Below are 24550 nucleotides of genomic sequence, written 5' to 3' on the forward strand. Positions count from 1 at the left end.
TGCCCCCAGCTTGGTGTCATCTGCAAAGTTACTGCTGATGGACTCAATGCCCCTTCTGAGTAAGTAAGTTCTTGGGGGGATGTGATCCAACCCCTAACAATATGGTAGCCAGGCACAGCAGCAGGCCTGAAGGAGAATTGGGAGACTTGTTCTATGGCACAGCAGCAAGTGTGGCTCTTCTAGAGACTGCTGATGCCTGAAATGAAGGGCTTGGGGGGTTCTGACTTTTTGTCCTTTCTCCCTAACAAGTCCAAAAAAGTCCTTCACAATCAGCCAGGGATTCTGATCTAGAAAGTGTGCCAAGACACCAACACTGAGCTGTGTCTTCTGCTCCTGAGCCTCTACCTACTGTCAGAAACTTTAGACAAAGCAGTCAGTCCCAGACCTGCTGAGGCTAAAACACAAACCACCTGCTGCTCCTAACAAACTTCAGGTTGCTGTTGGGCTCTAAACAACTCATTAGGTGTCTCTCTTCAGGGCAGGGAGAGATTAGATTATCAATTACAAAGTCTCTGCTGGCTGCTGCTGGTGTGTTTCTGTGGCATCATTAACCAACAATCAGCCAGAAATGATGCCTGGGCTGAGTCAGCTGCATCTGCAAAGCCCAGGCTGCTGCAACCATCTAATGCATATCTGTGTTCCTAATCATTGCTGCTCACAGTATTTGTGAGTGCTGTAGCTGGCTCAGGTGCTTCTGACTTTGCCAAGCACTGTTCCTGTGGGGAACAGAGAGATAATGAGGTTTTAATAAATGGTTGAGATGCAAACAGAAGTATGTCCATGCAGCTTGAGAACTCTGGCTAGGAGGCATAGTTAACACTAGCACTGCAGCACAGCTTAATGCCAGCAGGGCCAGGGAGGGGATTCTCCCCCTCTGCTCCACTCTGCTGAGACCCCACCTGCAGCTCTGTGTCCAGTTCTGGAGCCTCTATTCCAGGAAGGATCTGGAGGTGCTGGAAGGTGTCCAGAGAAGGGCCACGAGGATGAGCAGAGGGCTGGAGCTGCTCTGCTCTGGAGACAGACTGAGAGAGTTGGGGTTGTGCAGTCTGGAGATGAGAAGGCTCCAAGGAGACCTTCTTGTGGCCTTCCAGTATCTGAAGGGGGCTACAAGAAAGCTGGGGAGGGACATCTTAAGGTGTCAGGGAGTGATAGGACTGGGGGGAATGGAGCAAAGCTACAAGAGGGTAGATTGAGATTGGCTGTTAGGAAGAAGTTGTTGCCCATGAGGGTGGTGAGAGACTGGCAGAGGTTGCCCAGGGAGGTGGTGATCCTGTGTCTGATTCTGTTCATAATGGTGTTATGCTCTGTACAGCATCCCTGGAGGTTTTTCAGGCCAGACTGGATGTGGTTGTGAGCAACCTGCTGTAGTGTGAGGTGTCCCTGGCCATGGCAAGGGGGGCTGGAACTGGCTGATCCTTCAGGTCCCTTCCAACCCTGACAATTCCAAATTCCACATTTATTTAGACAGATATTATCACTTCTCAGACTTGACAAAGCATTTTCTGTGTTTGCTACAGCCCATCATCAGAGAATAAACCTTTCTGCTACTGGTTCTGCAGATTTCCAGTTCAGGAGGATTCATCATAGCATGCAACAGAGCACATCAAGAACCAGGGAAGCATATTCAGGAATGTCATCTAAAATTGCTGAGAAAAATACCAGGAGGCCTAATGCTTTGCTGCCAGCACAGAAATGAGCATGCACATGCACTTTAAAAAGGGAAAGGCCAATGGAGGCACCAGAAAAAACAACCCACAGGGTAGGAAGTTATAAGGACCATATGAAGATGAGCTACAGCAAAACAGCTCCTGCAGTCTACTGCAAGCATTCTAATGCACTTGGGCTCCCATGAGTCCATCAGGACTTCAAGGACAGGAGCAAGACTGCAGCACAGGAGGTTCCACCTCAACACAAGGGGGAACTCTTTACTGTAAGGGTCACAGAGCACTGGAACAGGCTCCCCAGAGGGGTTGTGGAGTCTCCTTCTCTGGAGACTTTCAAGGCCCTTCTGTGACCTGAGCTAGACTGTATGGTCCTGCTCTGGCAGGGGGCTTGGACTCAATGATCCATTTGGGTCCATTCCAACCCCTGGCATCCTGTGACCCTGTGCTCCTGTGACAAAACCAGAGGTTAAGTGTGCTCTGGGGCACATGGGTGCTAAATGCCTTCTAGGAGCTGGGAATGAGCCAGCCCTGCACAGCACCAGTCTGCACAGCAGCTGTGGGCTTCAGCCTCCCCAGACCACAAATGCAGGTGGCTTTGTTTCCCCAAGCTGAGAGTTTGATGCAACCACAACCACTCTTCTGGCATACATCAGTGGTAAAACCCTGATAGTGATCCTTTAGACATGTTTAACAGCTTGCAACAGCTCTTTACTTCTCTCCCTCCCCTCAATTGTATATGATTTTATAGTGTTCTGACACATCTCTTCCTGTAATCATAAGGTGACACCTTATCCTGAGAAAACACAGAGTGGAACTATCAGTTTCTTATCAGATGGTGTACTATTAACAAGCATTAAAGGCAGCTGCTGCTTAAAGAGAGCTGCAACAGCTTATTTCTGTGTTAAAAGCACCTCCTTGCTCGTGCTGCAGTCAAGCACATCACAGAATCACAGAACTGTCAGGGTTGGAAGGGACCTCAAGGATCCTCCAGTTCCACCCCTCACCCCATGCTAAGAGAAAGCTCCTCCAATTATATATTCTTTTGAAATTACATTTCATTGTTTTTACAATAGGTATATATGTCACAAGCAGGTAGGGTCTGGTATGGGCAGAGGCCAACAGGATGGCATTCAACAAGTCCAAGTGCCAGGGGCTGCACTTTAGCCACAGCAACCCCAAGCAGAGCTACAGGCTGGGGGCAGAGTGGCTGAGAGCTGCCAAACAGAGAGGGACCTGGGGGTGCTGATGGACAGCTGCCTAAACATGAGCCAGCAGTGTGCCCAGGGGGCCAAGAAGGCCAATGGCATCCTGGCCTGCATTAGGAATAGTGTGGCCAGCAGGAGCAAGGAGGTCATTCTGCCCCTGTACTCTGCACTGGTTAGGCCACACCTTGAGTCCTGTGTCCAGTTCTGGGCCCCTCAGTTTAGGAAGGACATTGAGAGACTTGAAGGTGTCCAGAGAAGGGCAACAAGGCTGGGGAGAGGCCTTGAGCACAGCCCTGTGAGGAGAGGCTGAGGGAGCTGGGGTTGCTTAGCCTGGAGAAGAGGAGGCTCAGGGGAGACCTCATTGCTCTCTACAACTACCTGAAGGGAGGTTGTAGGCAGGAAGGGGTTGGTCTCTTCTCCCAGGCAACCAGCACCAGAACAAGAGGACACAGTCTCAAGCTGTGCCAGGGGAAGTTTAGGCTGGAGGTGAGGAGAAAGCTCTTCACTGAGAGAGTTGTTAGCCATTGGAATGTGCTTGCCAGGGAGGTGGTGGAGTCCCCATCCCTGGAGGTGCTCAGGAGGGGATTGGATGTGGCACTTGGTGCCATGGTCTAGTCCTGAGGTCTGTGGTGACAGGTTGGACTTGATGATCTTTGAGGCCTCTTCCAACCTTGGTGATACTGTGATATGCTACACTTGGCAGACCACAGCCTACCTTCCAGACAAGAAAGCAAAGCTATGAGGGGAATGTATTTTAAATAGCCTTGCTTGAGTTTCCCTCACACTGAAACCTGCCAAGTGCATTTTTGCAGGTTTTCTTTGAAAGCACAAACTATTTCCTTCTGCAGATGCTAAAATCCTGGTCACTGGCCAACTCTGACAGGCAAAAGGATCTTCCCCATCTGTTTTTCATCACCTCTTTAAAGCCATTTGTGCAGCAGCCAAGGTGAAGACTGGAAGTCAAAGAGAGAGCAGCTCCACAGTGGGTGAAACCATATGCAAGCCACCCTGGAGACCTTTACAGAAACACAGATCAGCAGCTGGACTGGACACAAGCCACTGAAAAAACCCTCACATCTGAGACATGATTCCACAGAGCAAGCCCCTGGGACTCACTTGTCTGAGACAGATAACAGAGAAATTTGGTCTCACTTAGGACTGCATTAGCCAAAGGGCCAAAAGCCTGCTTGCCTTTCAGATTGCTGATTCATTCAGCATTTCCTGCAGCATGCTTCCAAACTCAGCCTGGCTCATCAAATCACTCACTGACCACCACTTAACTCCACAGAATCACAGAATGGGCTGGGTGGGAAGGGACCTCCAAAGCTCATCCAGTCCAAACCCCTCTGCAGTCAGCAGGGACATCCCCATCTTGCAACTGCCCTCGTCTCTTGGTAGCCTTCTATCTGCAGATCTTCCCTCTGTACTCAACTGGCAGGATCAGATGGAAGATTCTAAACTCTGCCTATTCAAATTGAGTGGACAGCAAACTGAGGTGCAGAAAAACACAACCTGCTGTCCAAAGTCACATAGGAAGTCTAGAGCAGAATCACAGAATGGTCTGGGTTGGAAGGGACCTCCAAAGGGCAGCCAGTCCAACCCCCTCTGCAGTCAGCAGGGACATCCCCAACTAGATCAGGTTGCCCACAGCCCTCTCCAGCCTCACCTTCAATATCTCCAGGGATGGAGCCTCAACCACCTCCCTGGGCAACCTCTTCCAGTGTTCCACCACCCTCACGGTGCAGAACTTGTTCCTCACATCCAATCCACATCTGCTCTGCTCTAGTTTGAAGCCATTGCCCCTGGTCCTGTCCAGTGTTCTACTACCATCTCCATGGCAAACAACTTGTTTCTAACATCCAATCTAAACCTGCTCTTCCCTAGGCTGAAGCCCCCAGGAAGAACCATTCCAAGCCAAAGTCAGCCTTCTAAATCACAGAGTTAAAAGTTTCATCCCAACAAAATGAACCCTGGGTCCCCACCCAATAAACATGCCAGCTGGGGGCAAAGGCACTGCAGCAAGCACTGCAAAAGGCTGTGACTGTGTCAGAGATGGATTCAGGGCTTTGCTTAAGCTACAGTCAAAATGTAAGAAACAAGCTGAGAGAAAGCTTCTTCACTGGTTAAGAATTATACTGAGGAGCAAAATGCTGTGCCCTCAGGGGGAGTGAAGCCACAGGGCCAGGGAGGGGATTCTCCCCCTCTGCTCCACTCTGCTGAGACCCCACCTGGAGCACTGTGTCCAGCTCTGGAGCCTCCATTCCAGGAAGGATCTGGAGGTGCTGGAAGGTGTCCAGAGAAGGGCCACGAGGATGAGCAGAGGGCTGGAGCTGCTCTGCTCTGGAGACAGACTGAGAGAGTTGGGGTTGTTCAGTCTGCAGAGGAGAAGGCTCCCAGGAGACCTTCTTGTGGCCTTCCAGTATCTGAAGAAAGCTGGGGAGGGACTGTTTAGGGTGTCAGGGAGTGATAGGACTGGGGGGAATGGAGCAAAACTACAAGAGATTGAGATTGGATGTTAGGAAGAAGTTGTCCCTCACCACCCTGGTGAGAGACTGGCAGAGGTTGCCCAGGGAGGTGGTGGAAGCCTCATCCCTGGAGGTGTTTGCAGCCAGGCTGGCTGTGGCTGTGAGCAACCTGCTGTAGTGTGAGGTGTCCCTGGCCATGGCAGGGTGTTGGAACTGGCTGATCCTTGAGGTCCCTTCCAACCCTGACAATTCCATGATTCTATAGATAGGAAAAGATTCAGAGAAGGTGGGATGTATTCTCTCCTCAATAAAATATTGTCCAGGTGGGTGAGCTCTGAACAGTTTTAAAGGCAGCCAAAATTAAAGACTGTGCCCTCCCAGCTGCTCCTCACCCTGCCAGCTGTGCACAAGGAATGCTGCAGGTCATTAGTCCCCAGCATGAGACAGAGCACTTCTATTTACATGCAATAAACTCTTCATTACATAATTCCATTGTGCTTGTTTCCCACCTACTGTACACCTACCAGGAACTACTGGTAGCAGGCTCTAGGCAAAGGCAAGTGGTGGTAGGGGGGAAACTAAATCTGAGCTGAAACCTTTTTTTCCTTCTTTTTTTTTTTTTTCCTGAGGGTGAAGCAGGTTGCAGCCAGGAGATTGATTCTGATCTGTTTACTCCCATGGACAGCATCATCACTGCATGAATAGGCCTGCTGATTTCAGTGAAAACTCAGAGTGATGCATTCATTATTCAGCTCAGCTAAATGGAATCGGAGCCTGCTTTAATTTGAATGAGGAATTAGTAAGGTGAGAAAGTAAGGAGCAGGATAAAAACCCAAGGAGCAATCCAAAGTGCAAAGCAAAGCCTGATCTGGGTCTGCTCCAGACTGCAGAGCTGGGCTGTCTCCCAGCAATGCCTGGGAATGCTCTGCCTCATTGTTTGTCCTTGCCCTGTTGCTCAGCTCTGAAACAGGGAACTAATGGCAACTGTGTCATCAGACTCTGCTCCTGCAAAGCAGCTGTGCCCTTCAGTGCAAATCTGCTTCATAACCTTATCAGGCTCCATCTTAAAAGTCATTCATTAGTTTTAGATTCCATGCTTGCTGTTAGAAGTTTGGAGCACCTTACCACTCACAGGGGATAATAAACTTCTTCAAATCTCCACTCTCAATTTATTCATGGCCAGTTAAGACTCATTCATTCTCATGTCAGTCTTGTCCTTTACCTCCCTCCCTGGTTTCCCTCTTAGGTATTTTTATAGCTAACACTCTGCATGCAAAGCTTCATTCAGCTCAGCCAAACAGACCCAGACACCTCATCTCCTCTCCTGTGATGGGCTTTGCAATACCCCCAACCCACTGCACCTGTTGCAAGCTGCTCTCACCTTTTGCCTGCCAGGGGAGGCTTTTCACTGTTAGCCAGAACAGGCAAAGTCAGAGCTCTGTTTAGGGCTAACAACAATCCCTGCCTACCAAAAGCCACCTGGGCAGGTGGAGTTTGAACTTAACTGCAAGTGTTTATTGAAAGTGTGTAAAAAAACCACCCTGGAAACAAAGGAACAAACCCAAATCACCAAAAGATGGCATCAAGAATCACCAATATTCTTTCCAGCTCAGACACACCAAATGCTCTCTTTGCCTTCTGCATATAAACAGCATTTCTGACCCTATGGAAAGCCAACTGCACACACCTCGAGTGCTGTGTCCAGATTTGGGCACCTCAAGACAAGAGAGATGTGGAGGTGCTGGAGCCAGGGCAGAGGAGGGCAAGGAAGCTGGGAAGGGCCTGGAGAAGAAATCTGATGGAGAGCAACTGAAGGAGCTGGGGATGGTTAGTGTGAAGCAGAGGAGGCTGAGGGGAGACCTCCTGGCTCTCTACAGCTCCCTGAAAGGAGGCTGTGGAGAGCTTGGTGCTGGTCTCTTCTCACAGGTGATTAGCCATAGAAGAAGAGGGAAGAGCCTCAAGCTGCAGCAGGGCAGCTTCAGACTGGACAGGAGGAGGAATTTTTTCCCACCAAGAGTGGTCAGGGCTTGGAATGTGCTGCCCAGGGAGGTGGTGGAGTCCCCAAGGCTGGGTGTGTTTCAGGGTGGTTTGGCTGTGGTGCTTGGGGCTGTGGTTCAGGGGTGATTCTTGTAGAGTAGGGATCTGGGTTGGACTTGGAGATCCTGAGGGTCTTTTCCAACCTGAATGGCTCTGTGATTCTGTGAAAGTCACTGGCACCCAGTGCTCACAGAATTGCACTTGGTTGTTCCAGTCTGCTCACAGTCAAACTCCTTCTCTAGTGACTCCTGCCTCTCAAACCATCTTCACTCCCAAACCCACAGGAATTCAGGTACTTCCTGACATTTCAAGTCCCCTTCTAGTTGCTTATGTTTTAGTTCTTTCTCCACTGGTCACTTATGTTTCAATACTTTCTCCACACAGAATCACAAGATCACAGAATTGTAAGGGCTGGAAGGGACCTCAAGGACCATCTAGTTCCAACCTCCCTGCCAGGGCCAGGGACACCTCACACTACAGCAGGTGGCTCACAGCCACATCCAGCCTGGCCTGAAAAACCTCCAGGCATGAGGCTTCCACCACCTCCCTGGGCAACCTCTGCCAGTCTCTCACCACCCTCATGGGGAAGAACTTCTTCCTAACATCCAATCTCAATCTACCCATTTCTAGTTTTGCTCCATTCCCCCCAGTCCTATCACTCCCTGACACCCTCAAAAGTCCCTCCCCAGCTTTCTTGTAGCCCCCTGCAGATACTGGAAGGCCACAAGAAGGTCTCCTCAGAGCCTTCTCCTCTCCAGACTGAACAACCCCAACTCTCTCAGCCTGTCTCAAGAGCAGAGCAGCTCCAGCCCTCTGCTCATCCTCATGGCCCTTCTCTGGACACCTTCCAGCACCTCCAGATCCTTCCTGGAATAGAGGCTCCAGAACTGGACACAGTGCTGCAGGTGGGGTCTCAGCAGAGTGGAGCAGAGGGGGAGAATCCCCTCCCTGGCCCTGCTGGCCACATTTCTCTCAGGTACATAACCTAATCCTATTTCTTCTCTAATCAGAAGACATTGGTCTGCTGCAGGACTTTCAGTCATGCACCCTGTGGATCAGGATCCCTTCTGTTTGTTAACCTGGACAGGCAGCAAATAAAAATAGAAGCAGTGAAGATTTTCCTCTGGCCCACAGGCAAGGGCAAAGCATACAGAAGCAGGAAGGCCACAGGATAAAGGGAGAAACCCAAAGTGCAGCGAGACTTGCTGCATGCTGAGAGCTAATTTGCACAACCAGGCTAGACAGAAACAGATGGGCTGCAGGAGAGGGGGAGGGCAGTGACTAATGACTTCTGGCTGGCCCATGACCCTGCCAGCCTGAGGGCTGCCCTGGCACCTGAAACAGTGCCAGCAGCCACCTGGAACTGCCCCCTCCCCTCTCACACTGCATTAAGCAGACTCACCCTGGGGTTCTGCATCACACAGAGATTCCACAGCATCCCCAGGCAGTGCATTCCTGCAGCTATCCCCAGGCAGTGCTTTCCTGCAGCTCTCCCCAGGCAGTGCATTCCTGCAGCTCTCCCCAGGCAGTGCTTTCCTGCAACTCTCCCCAGGCAGTGCATTCCTGCAGCTCTCCCCAGGCAGTGCTTTCCTGCAGCTCTCCCCAGGCAGTGCTTTCCTGCAGCTCTCCCCAGGCAGTGCATTCCTGCAGCTCTCCCCAAGCAGTGCATTCCTGCAGCTCTCCCCAGGCAGTGCATTCCTGCAGCTCTCCCCAGGCAGTGCTTTCCTGCAGCTCTGCCCAGGCAGTGCATTCCTGCAGCTCTGCCCAGGCAGTGCATTCCTGCAGCTCTGCCCAGGCAGTGCATTCCTGCAGCTCTCCCCAGGCAGTGCATTCCTGCAGCTCTCCCCAGGCAGTGCATTCCTGCAGCTCTCCCCAGGCAGTGCATTCCTGCAGCTCTCCCCAGGCAGTGCATTCCTGCAGCTCTCCCCAGGCAGTGCATTCTTGCAGCTCTGCCCAGGCAGTGCATTCCTGCAGCTCTGCCCAGGCAGTGCATTCCTGCAGCTCTCCCCAGGCAGTGCATTCCTGCAGCTCTGCCCAGGTAGTGCATTCCTGCAGCTCTCCCCAGGCAGTGCATTCCTGCAGCTCTGCCCAGGCAGTGCATTCCTGCAGCTCTGCCCAGGCAGTGCATTCCTGCAGCTCTCCCCAGGCAGTGCATTCTTGCAGCTCTGCCCAGGCAGTGCATTCCTGCAGCTCTGCCCAGGCAGTGCATTCCTGCAGCTCTCCCCAGGCAGTGCATTCCTGCAGCTCTGCCCAGGTAGTGCATTCCTGCAGCTCTCCCCAGGCAGTGCATTCCTGCAGCTCTGCCCAGGCAGTGCATTCCTGCAGCTCTGCCCAGGCAGTGCATTCCTGCAGCTCTCCCCAGGCAGTGCATTCCTGCAGCTCTCCCCAGGCAGTGCATTCCTGCAGCTCTCCCCAGGCAGTGCATTCCTGCAGCTCTCCCCAGGCAGTGCATTCTTGCAGCTCTGCCCAGGCAGTGCATTCCTGCAGCTCTGCCCAGGCAGTGCATTCCTGCAGCTCTCCCCAGGCAGTGCATTCCTGCAGCTCTCCCCAGGCAGTGCATTCCTGCAGCTCTCCCCAGGCAGTGCATTCCTGCAGCTCTGCCCAGGCAGTGCATTCCTGCAGCTCTCCCCAGGCAGTGCATTCCTGCAGCTCTCCCCAGGCAGTGCATTCTTGCAGTTCTCCCCAGGCAGTGCATTCCTGCAGCTCTCCCCAGGCAGTGCTTTCCTGCAGCTCTGCCCAGGCAGTGCTTTCCTGCAGCTCTCCCCAGGCAGTGCATTCCTGCAGCTCTGCCCAGGCAGTGCATTCCTGCAGCTCTCCCCAGGCAGTGCATTCCTGCAGCTCTGCCCAGGCAGTGCATTCCTGCAGCTCTGCCCAGGCAGTGCATTCCTGCAGCTCTGCCCAGGCAGTGCATTCCTGCAGCTCTCCCCAGGCAGTGCATTCCTGCAGCTCTCCCCAGGCAGTGCTTTCCTGCAACTCTGCCCAGGCAGTGCATTCCTGCAGCTCTGCCCAGGCAGTGCATTCCTGCAGCTCTCCCCAGGCAGTGCATTCCTGCAGCTCTCCCCAGGCAGTGCATTCCTGCAGCTCTCCCCAGGCAGTGCATTCCTGCAGCTCTCCCCAGGCAGTGCATTCCTGCAGCTCTCCCCAGGCAGTGCATTCATTCTTGCTCTCTACAACTCCCTGAAGGGAGGTTGTAGCCAGGTGGGGGTTAGTCTCTTCTCCCAGCCAACCAGCACAGAACAAGAAGACACAGTCTCAAGCTGCACCAGGGGAAGTTTAGGCTGGAGGTGAGGAGAAAGTTCTTCCCAGAAAGAGTAATTGGCCATTGGGATGTGTTGCCCAGGGAGGTGGTGGAGTCACCATCCCTGGAGGTGTTGAAAAAGGCTTGGATGTGGCACTTGGAGCCATGGTTTAGTTGTCAGGAGGTGTTAGGCATCAGGTTGGACTTGATGATCTCTGAGGTCTTTTCCAACCTGGTTGATTCTGTGATTCCATGATTCTGTGTGATATGGAGTGACAGCCAGTTTGGTACTTTTTTCAGGGGCCCCATATCCATGCTAGGACAAGGAGACAATAGACTTCAGAATGCTGCTGCTGCTGACTCCCACCTGGAGAGAGCAGCAGTGGGAGTGGATAGTTTGGGGGTTTTTAAGATACATTTGGATTTGAGACATGGTCAGCAGCTCTTCTGCTAACAGACATCTGTTAGGTTTGATCTCATGACCACAGCTTTCATCTGGAAGAGCTTCTGCCGAGCATCTGCCTTCCCCTCTAGCAGAACAGATCTTTTTCCTCGTGCAAAAGGCTGCTGGGTTAGTGCTGAGCACTGGATTGCACAGGAGAGCTTTGAGGTCTGGCTGAGAACACTGAGCTAGGGGCACATCCTTTAGACACCTCCCCCCTTCCCCCAGAACCCTCTGCAAAGTGGCCTTGCAGCATTTCCTGAAGACACTCAGGTGGGTTTATGTGCAGGTTTTTGTGGGGCACATGCATACTGTGGTACTCTGCAAGCATCAGGGTTGGAAGGGACCTCAAGGATCATCCAGTTCCAGCCCCCCACCTGCCATGGGCAGGGACACCTCACACTACAGCAGCTTGCTCACAGCCACATCCAGCCTGGCCTGAAAAACCTCCAGGGATGAGGCTTCCACCACCTCCCTGGGCAGCCTCTGCCAGTCTCTCACCACCCTCATGGGGAAGAACTTCTTCCTAACATCCAATCTCAATCTACCCATTTCTAGTTCTGCTCCATTCCCCCCAGTCCTATCACTCCCTGACACCCTCAAAAGTCCCTCCCCAGCTTTCTTGTAGATCCCTTCAGATACTTGAAGGCCACAAGAAGGTCTCCTCAGAGCTTTCTCCTCTCCAGACTGAACAACCCCAACTCCCTCAGTCTGTCTCCACAGCAGAGCAGCTCCAGCCCTCTGCTCATCGTCGTGGCCCTTCTCTGGACACCTTCCAGCACCTCCAGATCCTTCCTGGAATAGAGGATCCAGACCTGGACACAGTGCTGCAGGTGGGGTCTCAGCAGAGTGGAGCAGAGGGGCAGAATCCATCCCTGGCCCTGCTGGCCACACTTCCCTTGCTGCAGCCCAGGCTCTGCTTGGCTCTCTGGGCTGCAAGTGCTCCCTGCTGGCTGCTGTTGAGCTTCTCCTCCCCCAGCACCCCCAAGGCCTTTTCTTTAGGGCTGCTCTATGCCAGTCCCTGCCCAGCCTCTAGCAGTGCCTGGGATATGTGGGGGACTCGTAGCTTTAAACACCAATGCCTTGGCCTTCCATTTTTGTAGCTCTCCAAGCAGGATAAGCTATGCTATAAAACACACAGCTGAAAGAAAGGCACTCCCTGGGGAAAATGCATTTTCATGCATGGGTCTATATGGACAGAAACCCAGCTTTTGTTTCTGAACTCCAGCAACTTCAAAATAGCCAAACAGACATATTTCTTGGAGAATAATAATAACCAAAAAATGCTTTGGGCTGAGACATTTTATGCCAAGTCACAATCCTGAGCAAAAAAATTTTTATGGTGGAGTCATAAACCTGAAAAATATGGGCTCATAATGGAAATCATGACAGCCCCTACTAGGTGCTCCTGTAATATCTTGGATTTGATTTAGGAGTGCTTTTCAGTCATGCTTTCCCAAGCCTGTATGTTGGGGATTGCCAGGGAAAAATCTCGTGTTTGCCACCCCCCTGCCAGTGCTGCTCAGGGTGCTTGATAGAATAGAATAGAATAGAGTAGAGTAGAATAGAATAGAATAGAATAGAATAGAGTAGAGTAGAGTAGAGTAGAGTAGAGTAGAGTAGAGTAGAGTAGAGTAGAGTAGAGTAGAGTAAAGTAGAGTAGAATGGAATGGAATGGAATGGAATGGAAAGGAATGGAATGGAATGGAATGGAATGGAATGGAATGGAATGGAATGGAATAGAATAGAATAGACCAGGTTGGAAGAGACCTTCAAGATCATCGTGTCCAGCCTATCATCCAACACCACCTAATCAACTAACCCATGGCACCAAGCACCCTATCAAGTCTCCTCCTGAACACCTCCAGTGATGGTGACTCCACCACCTCCCTGGGCAGCACATTCCCATGGGCAATCACTCTCTCTGTGTAGAACTTCTTCCTAACCTCCAGCCTAAACCTCCCCTGGCACAGCCTGAGACTGTGTCCTCTTGTTCTGGTGCTGCTTGCCTGGGAGAAGATACCAACATCCACCTGGCTACAGCCTCCCTTCAGGTAGTTGTAGAGAGCAATGAGGTCTCCCCTGAGCCTCCTCTTCTCCAGGCTAAGCAACCCCAGCTCCCTCAGCCTCTCCTCACAGGGCTGTGCTCCAGACCCCTTCCCTGCTTTGTTGCCCTTCTCTGGACACCTTCCAGCCAAGTCAACCTCCTTCCCAAACTGAGGGGCCCAGAACTGGACACAGGACTCAAGGTGTGGCCTAACCAGTGCAGTGTACAGGGGCTGGGTGTGAGGGAGAAATTCTTCCCAGCAAGAGAGATTGGCCATTGGGATGTGCTGCCCAGGGAGGTGGTGGAATCACCACCCCTGGAGGTGTTTAAAACCAGCCTGGATGAGGCACTCAGTGCCATGGGTGAGTTGATTGGATGGTGTTGGGTGATAGGTTGGACTTGGTGATCTTGGAGGTCTTTCCCAACCTGGCTGATTCTGTGATAATCCAGAAGGAGCCAGATTAAGATTGGAGAAAGAATCATTACTACCCACAATGAACCTCTCCAGGTCACTGGCAAGCTGCAAACATCCTCACTCACAGGACCCTGCACACTGTGCAGAAAACAAACCCAACCACACTTGTGTTTGCAATTCCAACCTTAACTTAGCCCTTACCTGCTTTGTCCCAGATTGCCTCTGTGTCCTTGTCATCACCTGCACCCTTAACATTTATCCCTCTGTAAATTAAGCTGTCAGAGAGCTCCAAGGTTAGCCCACACTTGTCTTCCAGGCAGCACAGTCAGTTGAGAGAGAGTCACCTTCAAAGAGTGAGTCATTCCACCCAGCTCTGGAGCTAACCACCACATACATACACATGCACCACTAAAGACCATAAACAACTCAAAGGCTATCACAGAGGAGTTATTACAGCTGCCAGAAGAGCCTTAGAGAATCAGAGGTCAGAGCACAAAGCTGCAAGAGAGAGATGTCTGCCATTTTCACATGGACCAAGCTTAGATTTTTGTTCCTGTGGTTCTGAGGCCTCCTCTTCTCCAGGCTAAGCAACCCCAGCTCCCTCAGCCTCTCCTCACAGGGCTGTGTTCCAAACCCCTCACCCCTTCCTAAACTGAGGGGCCCAGAACTGGACACAGGACTCAAGGTGTGGCCTAACCAGTGCAGTGTACAGGGGCAGAATGACCTCCCTGCTCCTGCTGGCCACACTGTTCCTGATGCAGGCCAGGATGCCATTGGCCCTCTTGGCTGCCTGGGCACACCGCAGGCTCATGTTCAGCCTACCATCAACCAGCACCCCCAGGTCCCTCTCTGCCTGGCTGCTCTCAGCCACTCTGACCCCAGCCTATAGCTCTGCCTGGGGTTGCTGTGGCCAATGTGCAGCACCTGGCACTTGGATGTGTTCAATCTCTTGCCCTTGGACTCTGCCCATCTGTCCAGCCTGTCCAGGTCCCTCTGCAGAGCCTCTCCACCCTCCAGGAGATCAACTCCTGCCCCCAGCTTGGTGTCATCTGCAAATTTACTGATGATGGACTCAATGCCCTCATCCAGATCATCAATAAAGATGTTAAAGAGCATGGGGCCCAGCACTGATCCCTGGGGCACACCACTAGTAACTGGCACCAGCTGGCTGTGGCACCATTCACCACCACTCTCTGGGCTCAGCCTCCAGCCAGTTCCTAACCCAGCTCAGAGAGCTGCTGGCCAAGCCAGGGGCTGACAGCTTGGCCAGGAGTTTGCTGTGGGGACAGTGTCAAAGGCCTTGCTGAGGTCCAGGCAGACCACATCCACAGCCTGCCCCACATCCACCAGGCAGTCACCTGGGCATGGAAGGAGATCAGGTTGGTCAGGCAGCACCTGCCCTTCCTAAACCCATGCCGGCTGGGCCATTCAGTCTGAGATGAAGGAAAGGGGAAAACAAACCAACCTTGTTCAACATTTAAGTTGGTGAGCTTTAACTGTGTGCTCCTGAATGCCAATGCTTTTTACAGGACATTTCTTTTGTGCAGAGCTGGGCTTGGCAGAAGAGATAAAGAAGTTACTAACTCAGTTCAATCCTGGTGGAAAACAACACACTCCACACAGAGCTACACGACCATGCAGGAGAAGGTGAAATGAAACACTGTGCCCAACAAGGACTCCCACCAAGCACACAAATGGTGCCACTGTTTTTTAATGGGATCCAATTCCCTTATTTATTTGAAGAATTACTTCCAGCCATAGCAACTCCCAGCCAAGGAGAGAGTCAGCAGGCACAGATCCTGTGTCTCAGCATACCAGCATGCGCCCAGAGCGATCTGAGCAGGGACTTTTGAGGGTGTCAGGGAGTGATAGGACTGGGGGGAATGGAGCAAAAGTAGAAGTGGGGAGATTGAGATAGGGTGTTAGGAAGAAGTTCTTCCCCATGAGGGTGGTGAGAGACTGGAAGAGGTTGCCCAGGGAGGTGGTGGAAGCCTCATGCCTGGAGGTTTTGAAGGCCAGGCTGATCTAGTGTGAGGTGTCCCTGGCCATGGCAGGAGGGTTGGAACTGACTGATCCTTGAGGTCCCTTCCACCCTGACAATTCTGTGATTCTACAGGTCCATGGTGGATACTGGCAAGAACAGATAAGCCATATCATGAGTTAGAAGGACCAGGGTTAGAGGGTCCAGGCCAGAAGGGACCTCCAAAGACCATCCAGTCTGATCTCCCCACAGTCAGCAGGGACATCCCCAACTAGATCAGGTTGCCCACAGCATCGTTGAGCCTCACCTTGAACATCTCCAGGGATGGAGCCTCAACCACCTCCCTGGGCAACCAGTTCCAGTGTTCCACCACCCTCATGGTGCACAACTTCTTCCTCACATCCAATCTAAATCTGCTCTGCTGTAGTTTGAAGCCATTGCTCCTGGTCCTGTCACCACAGGCCCTTGCAAACAGTCTCTCCACACAGGGGTTTTTCCCCTGTCCCAGAACCTCATCCTGGGATTGGCTGCTCCAAGACAGGGAAGGCAGCAAGTGGCTCTTGGCAGCAAACTGCAGGATGCTAATGGACTTGCTTGCAGTGATAATTATCACAGCCCTCAGCCCTGGGCCTTGCCAGTGTGAGCACATCAGGAGGGACATAGCATTATAATTACACAATTAGCCTTGTCATGGCAAGGGGCTCTGGGAATAGAAACATCTCAAAGCTGAAAATGTGGACAGCTGATAGATGAGTGTCATTAAGCTCCTTTGTTCACCCCATCATGGCAGAGTCTCTGAGCTCTAAGGTAGGCTTCTTTAATGAAAAAGAAAGACCTTGAACCACAGCCACCATCCTCCACCTCTTCCCACCCTGTCCAGCCAGGCCTCACTCCTCCCCACTTCAGACAGCTTCTCTCTCATCCCATCTGCAGCAGAATAACCAAAGCTGCCTCTAACAAGTCACTCCTAAATCATCAAGTCTTGATGGTGGAGACAGGCTCCTCACCCCACAGTGCAGCCAAGGGGAGCTCACCTGCCTTTGGTGCTGCCTGCTCAGAGCTTCCCTCACTCCCTGCGTGAGAAGTGCACTCCAAAATCCATTGTGAGGTGAGCACTGCACCAGCTCCTGCATCAGCTTCCAAGTTGCATAAATCAACACAGGTCACAGAATTACAGAACCACAGAATGTCAGGGCTGGAAGGGACCTCCAAAGCTCAGCCAGTCCAACCCCCCTGCCAGAGCAGCATCACCTAGAGCAGGTCACACAGCAACACATCCAGGTGGGGTTTGAATATCTCCACAGAGGGAGACTCCACAACCCCCCTGGGCAGCCTGCCCCAGGGCTCTGTCACCCTCACAGGGAAAAAAAATTCTTCCTCCTCTTTCCATGGCACTTCCTCTGCCTCAGCTTCCCCCACTGCCCCTGGTGCTGGCATTGGGCATCCCCCAGCAGAGCCTGGCTCACCCTGCACAGCTTTAGCAACAGCACTGAGGTCACCTCTCAGGGTCCTCCTCTCCAAGCTCCAGAGCCCTCAGCTCCCTCAGGCTCTCCTCATGAGGAAGATCTTCCACTGCCTTCAGCATCTTTGTGGCTCTGTGCTGGACTCTCTCAAGCAGTTCCCTAAGATCCTTCCTGAGCTGAGGGACCCAGAACTGGAGACAAGATTCCAGATGTGGCCTCAGCAGGGCAGAGTAGAGGTGGGGGAGAACCTCTCTTGACCTACTAACCACAGCCCTTCTAATCCACCCAGGGATGCCATTGGCCTTCTTGGCCACCACAGCACATTGCTGGCTCGTGGTTGTGACCATTTGACAATGGTCAACTTCCCATCCACCAGGACCCCCAGGTCCCTTTCCCCTTCCCTGCTCCCCAGCAGCTCAGTCCCCAACCTCTCCTGCTCCCTGGGGTTGTTCTTTCCCAGGTGCAAGACTCTCCCCTTGCCCTTGTTGAATTCCATTCCATTTCTCCCTGCCCAGCTCTCAGCCTAAGTCTGGCTGAAGTCCTTTGAAGTTCACACAGCCTGTGAATTCACATCCAGCTGAGAAGCACTGCCTTGGACAGTAATAAAATGCACCTGTCTAAAAAGCCTGGAATGGAAAGAGGCTTCAGGGGGTGCCAGGAGAGCTGCAGAAGGGCACTGCAGACTTCTGAACTCAAAAAGGAGAGAAAACAGGGTGGCTTTGCAAGTGCCTTTGGCTTCATGGCTCCTGGAGACTCCCAGCTGCAGATCTGCTCTGCTGGCAGGGAATCCTTAGAGAGAGGCATGACTGCAAGTGTGCCAGAACAAAAAGACTTGCAGTCTGCACCTGGTTCATTCAAATTCCTTGCCCAGGCTCCTTTCTGCTTTCCTTTCCTGGAGTGTTTTCAAACATTGCTTTCCTGCCCACCCAGATCACCAATGCTGTGCAGGGCTTCAGCTGAGGTAATTTGAGACTGCTCTCACATTGAAAAGGTACAGCAAGTAATCCCCTCAAGTACTTGATTTTCCTTCCATGATATTCCACTGTTCTAATCCACCCCTGCTTCACCTCAGCAGCATTCTGAGGGGTTACACATCATAGAAGCATAGAATTGTCAGGGTTGGAAAGGACCTCAAGGATAGAATAGAATAGTTCCAACCCCCCCTGCCCTGGCCAGGGACAAGGGATACACATTCTGTGAGTCTGACATTCCTAAGAGCCTGGATGGGGTGCTTGGTGCCATGGCTTAGTTGATTAGATGGTGCTGGATGATAGGCTGGACTCGATGATCTTGAAGGTCTCTTCCAACCTAGTTAATTCTATTCCATTCCATTCCATTCCATTCCATTCCATTCCATTCCAGTCTATTCTATTCCAGTCTATTCTATTCCATGCTATTCTATTCCATGCTATTCTATTCTATTCTATTCTATTCTATTCTATTCTATTCTATTCTATTCTATTCTATTCTATTCTATTCTATTCTATTCTATTCCATTCCATTCTATTCCATTCCATTCCATTCCCAGAATCACCGAATCACCAAGGTTGGAAGGGACCTCAAAGATCATCCAAGTCCAACCTGTCACCCAACACCTCATGACTACTAAACCATGGCACCAAGTGCCACATCCAATCCCCTCTTGAACCCCTCCAGGGATGGGGACTCCACCACCTCCCTGGGCAGCACATTCCAATGGCTAACAACTCTCTCAGTGAAGAACCAATCCTCACAGAAATCAGACAGCAGGAGATGCCTCCTGTGTATGCAAAGCAGGAGGGAAGGACCCTGTCAGACACAGCTGCTGTCTAACAACCACATTTTATGCAGGATGCTTGGGGGCTACTCTGCTTTTATAACATCCATCCATAAAATGAGAGGCTAAAGTCTGGAGAAGAGAAGGCTCCCAGGTGACCTCATTGTGGCCTTCCAGGATCTGAAGGGGGCTACAAGAAGGCTGGGGAGGGACTTCTCAGGCTCTCAGGGAGTGATAGGACTAGGGGGAATGGAATGAAGCTGGAGGTGGGGAGATTCAGGCTGGAGGTGAGGAGGAAGTTCTTCCTCATGAGAGTGGTGAAGCCCTGGAATGGGTTATCCAGGGAGGTGGCTGAGGCCTCATCCATGGAGGTGTTTAAGCCCAGGCTGGATGAGGCTCTGGCCAGGCTGATCTAGTGTGGGGTGTCCCTGCCCATGGCAGGGGGGTTGGAGCTGGATGATCCTCGTGGTCCCTTCCAACCCTGCCTGATACTGTGATACTATGATAGTAAAGCTCCTGGAAAGAGGACACAACTACCCTACCTCGGTGAAAGGGGCAGAGGAAATTCAACACCATCTGGATAAGCAAAATAAAAGCCTCCAAGCTTTATTTTTAGGGTGTTTTTTTTCCCAACTGGCAGTAGATTATACTTAATAACTACCCTATTGTCAGCCTCCAGAAATGATCGCTGGAGCCATATGCAGGGCTGGCAGCCAGGCACAGCGCCGAAGCAGTTTGTGCAGAAGTGGAGACATATGGAAATGCAGAGCCTGGCAGAGCAAGTGAACTCTGAAGCACTGCCTTCCACAAACAAAGGCCTGCAGGATGGCAGATGGGGGAAGTGCAGTGGGGAGGAACGCTGCTGCAGCACCAGCCCCGCTTCTGGGAGCGACTGCTTGTGCCTGGGGGCAACCACTCACAGAACTGTCAGGGTTGGAAGGGACCCCGAGGATCAGCCAGTTACAGTATCACAGGATCACAGTATGACAGTATCACCAAGGTTGGAAGAGACCTCAAAGATCATCAAGTCCAACCTGTCACCACAGACCCCATGACTAGACCATGGCACCAAGTGCCACATCCAATCCCCTCTTGAACACCTCCAGGGATGGGGACTCCACCACCTCCCTGGGCAGCACATTCACAGTCTCACAGTATAACCGAGGTTGGAAGAGAACCCAAGGGTCATCAAGTCCAACCTGTCCCAACAGACCTCATGACTAGACTATGGCACCAAGTGCCACATTCAGTCTCCCCTTGAACACCTCCAGGGATGGGGACTCCACCACCTCCCTGGGCAGCACATTCCGATGGCCAACGACTCTCTCAGTGAAGAACTTTCTCCTCACCTCAAGACTAAACTTCCCCTGGCACAGCTTGAGACTGTGTCCTCTTGTTCTGGTGCTGGTTGCCTGGGAGAAGAGACCAACATCCACCTGTCTACAACCACCCTTCAGGTAGTTGTAGAGAGCAAGAAGGTCACCCCTGAGTCTCCTCCAGGCTAAGCAACCCCAGCTCCCTCAGTCTCTCCTCACAGGGCTGTGTTCCAAGCCCCTCACCAACTTTGTTGCCCTTCTCTGGACACCTTCAAGTCTCTCAATGTCCTTCCTAAACTGAGGGGCCCAGAGCTGGACACAGGACTCAAGGTGTGGCCTAACCAGTGCAGTGTACAGGGGCACAATGACCTCCCTGCTCCTGCTGGCCACACTGTTCCTGCTGCAGGCCAGGATGCCATTGGCCCTCCTGGCTGCCTGGGCACACTGCAGAGCCTGTTAAAACCAGTTCCACTGTGCTGAGAATCACCAGGAGCTGCCTTCCCCAGGTCTGTCAGCTGTAAGCTACTTGCTTCACTGAATCAGCTGCCCACGAAGTCCACAGCAGAGCGAGCAGAGGATGAGTCAATGGCCACCTGCCTGCACAGAGCGAGAGGAAAGCAGATTCTCTTCTCACCTATGCCACTGTGTAAATGTTTGGTAATAAATATTAACAGCCACTGTCAATCAAGGGAGTGGGGAACAGATGGGAAGGAGGTTGTGTCGAGAGAAAGGACTCAAACAGGGATCTGTGTTTTCTCCCCCACCTTCCCTGGCCACATAACAGCCCTAAAGAATCCTTTGCAAATCCCTCCCTGCAGGCAATCCCCAGCAGTGTGTTCCAGTAGGGCTCTGTGCAACTCTGGCTGCTTCACCACTACAGCACAGGGGGGAAAAATGAACTCTAAATGAAAAGTGGGTTGCAGACTCTCACTTGTAGGAACACCACTGCACAAAATGCTGGTTGCAGAAAAAAGGTGTCTAAAATGGCTGAAATTGTGACCCTCTGTGCTCTCTGGTTACTCTTTGCAACCCACTTGCTCTTAGTACAACACCCAGTGCCTCAACATAGCTAAGACCTAGGGAAAGCTTTGTGCAAGGGTCACATTAGGGCTGCATACGACAGACTGGATGAGGCACTTGGTGCCAAGGTTTAGTTGGTTGGATGGTGTTGGGTGATAGGTTGGACTGCAGGATCTCAAAGGTCTCTTCCAGCCTGGTAAATTCTGTATTCTGTATTCATATTGGGGGTGCTGATTGACATCTGCCTAAACATGAGCCAGCAGTGTGCCCAGGGGGCCAAGAAGACCAATGCCATCCTGGCCTGCATTAGGAATAGTGTGGCCAGCAGGAGCAGGGAGGTCATTGTGCCCCTGGACTCTGCATTGGTTAGGCCACACCTTGAGTCCTGTGTCCAGTTCTGGGCCCCTCAGTTTGAGAAGGACATTGAGAGACTTGAAGGTGTCCAGAGAAGGGCAACAAGGCTGGGGAGAGGCCTTGAGCACAGCCCTGTGAGGAGAGGCTGAGGGAGCTGGGGTTGCTTAGCCTGGAGAAGAGGAGGCTCAGGGGTGACCTCATTGCTCTCTACAACTACCTGAAAGGTGGTTGTGGCCAGGGAGGGGTTGGTCTCTTCTCCCAGGCACCCAGCACCAGAACAAGAGGACACAGTCTCAAGCTGCACCAGGGGAGGTTTAGGCTGGAGGTGAGGAGAAAGTTCTTCCCAGAGAGAGTCGTTGGCCATTGGGATGTGCTGCCCAGGGAGGTGGTGGAGTCCCCATCCCTGGATGTGATCAAGAGGGGATTGGATGTGGCACTTGGTGCCATGGTCTAGTCTGGAGGTCTGTGGTGACAGGTTGGACTCGATGATCCTCGAGGTCTCTTCCAACCTTAGTGATACTGTGAGACTGTGATATATGACTGTAAGGGTTTAGCACAAGGGCTAAGCTGCCTGCTCCCCCAGCACAAAAGTGAGAGGAAGAGTGACAGACAAACCTCAGGGGTGAGATAAAGAGACAATGGAAGAGTTTCATGGAACTTTTTTTTTCTTTCTTTTTATGTTTTTAGGAAACAGATGTAAAGAAAAAGTAGCTCAGCCAGCTACCATGGCAAAGCCCTGCAGCCCAGCCCTCCAGGCAGAACCACTGTGTGAAGCTCCACTGACTTCAAAGCCCATTTGGCCTGGCTAGGAGCCTGCTCAGAAAAGGATGCTTGATGAATGCAGTAAAGAAGCACGGAGCACTTCAGCCCAACCCAACCCCCAAATCCCTCAGCTTTAGGAAGCCTATTTCATGTCTTCCACCTTGCACAGAAGTATAACCTCTGCAAGAGCTGCCAGGGACTGAAACCTCTCTGTGTTAGAGAGCACAGGGCTGGGAGCAACAGCATTGCCTCTGGGAACGCTGATGGGCAGCAGGAAGGAGAAAGCTGAGTGTGATGGTTTAGTGCAAGGGATAAGCTCCCTGCTCCCACACACAAGAGTGAGGGGAAGTGTAACACACCAAATCCAGGGATGAAATAAAGAGATAAGAGTTTAATATAACATAAGATATCCTAATCACAATGCACAGCTAGCTACCTTAGCTAATGATCTAATTAATCTAATGATACAATGCATGATTACTTCAGTTCAGCCTATTTGCAGAAGCAGTGCAGTGAAATACAGGGGAGGGGGAAACAGCATAAAGCAGAAAATCAAACCCAGAGCTACCTGACTCCCACCCATCTGACCACCATGCCTGCAGAAAAGAGCCAGCACCTGGAACCCAGGAGCAGCAACTGGCACAGGAAGCCTCCCATGCTGCAATCTGAACTTCAAGTTCCCTAATACTCTGCTCCAGTCAGCACTTCCATTTCTGAAGCTGGCATGAGGCAGGCTGGTGTGGGTAACAGCAGCAGCTTCAGCTCAATCCATGGCAATGACCCACACTCTTCCACCCCAGCTGAAGTGCAGCCTGTGTCTCAGTGGTAACAGCTAACAGAGCTCTTGCTCCTAAAAGCCCGGAGGAAGGCAGAGAGCATTCTGCCACAGCAAGCAAAGCAGGATCCAGCCCCTGCAATTCCCCATCCTGCAGAGAGGAGCAATGTTACCCTCCAGCCTCAGCTGTTGTGACAGGTCTTCACCACAGCAGAACCACAGCGCTTCCCAAAGGAGTGACACAAGTGAGTGCTTCTCCTCTTGGCAGTGTGGGGGCTGACAATTGATGGCACATCAGGAATTAAACTGGCAATGCACACTCAGGAAGGCTGAAAACCACAATCAGCTTCAATCAGTAGCTATGAACAATGAGCAGTACAAGAGGCTGAGAACTCACTTGGTGATTAACCCCACATGCCAGACAGGGCCTGCTTTTTTCTTTTCCTCCCCCTGAAAGACACCCCCCCTCACCCCCCACCCCCCATTAGCACTGAGCTGGAAAGACAGTCAAGAAAAACACTTTGCTTTTCATATTAACAAGCAATCCACAACCTTGTAAAGCAGCCAAAGAGGATCTCAAGAAATAGCAAAGCTTTCCACCAGAAGCACAAATGTGCCTAAAAAAAACACCTCCTCATAAAACACAACCTCCCCAAAACAACCAAACCCTTTTGTTGCTTTGATTTGGGGTGGTTTAGCTGCATATATATTGGTGTTGTATGCCCTGTTTTCCAGTCAGTGATGAAAATGGCACAAAAAGCAGAGCAGGAGCCACATACCTTAGCGATTTGGACACACCAGTTCAGCAGAAGCTGGGAGCCAATGTTGTCCTTGTGCTCATGAACATAATCCAGCAGGCAGCCGTGGGGCATCAGCTGAGTGACCAGCTGGATGGTGGGGCTCAGGCAGACACCCAGGAGTCTAACCAGGTGTGGGTGGTCCATGCTGGCCATGATCAGAGCTTCCTGTAACAAGAAAAGCGACTCAGTTACTCCAGGGTGCTTAAAGACTCTATAGACAGAAGATCACAGAATCACCAAGGTTGGAAGAGACCTCAAAGATCATCAAGCCCAACCTGTCACCACACACCTCAGGACTAGACCATGGCACCAAGTGCCACATCCAATCCCCTCTTGAACACCTCCAGGGATGGGGACTCCACCACCTCCCTGGGCAGCACATTCCAATGACAAACGACTCGCTCAGTGAAGAACTTTCTCCTCACCTTGAGTCTAAACCTCCCCTGGCGCAGCCTGAGACTGTGTCCTCTTGTTCTAGTGCTGGTTGCTAGAGAGAAGAGACCAACCCCTTCCTGGCTACAAACACCCTTCAGGGAGTTGTAGAGAGCAATGAGGTCTCCCCTGAGCCTCCTCTTCTCCAGGCTAAGCAACCCCAGCTCCCTCAGCCTCTCCTCACAGGGCTGTGCTCAAGGCCTCTCCCCAGCCTCGTTGTCCTTCTCTGGACACAGTATCACAGTCTCACAGAATCACCAATGTTGGAAGAGACCTCAAAGATCATCAAGTCCAACCTGTCACCACAGACCTCATGACTAGACCATGGCACCAAGTGCCACATCCAATCCCCTCTTGAACACCTCCAGGGACGGTGAC

General features: G+C 51.9%; 1 protein-coding gene across 1 annotated transcript in view; it reads right to left on the reverse strand.

The window, feature by feature from the left end:
- The window catches only part of ERBB4 (erb-b2 receptor tyrosine kinase 4), a 747707-nt gene that overhangs the window by 82979 nt on the left and 640178 nt on the right, over window positions 1-24550 (reverse strand). Inside the window, exon 20 of the mRNA XM_054177007.1 lies at window positions 23720-23905. Within this exon, the coding sequence (XP_054032982.1) occupies window positions 23720-23905 (186 nt within the window). The remainder of the gene's footprint in view (window positions 1-23719; window positions 23906-24550) is intronic.

The sequence above is a fragment of the Dryobates pubescens genome, chromosome 37, assembly GCF_014839835.1.
Source record: "Dryobates pubescens isolate bDryPub1 chromosome 37, bDryPub1.pri, whole genome shotgun sequence".
NCBI lineage: Eukaryota > Metazoa > Chordata > Aves > Piciformes > Picidae > Dryobates > Dryobates pubescens.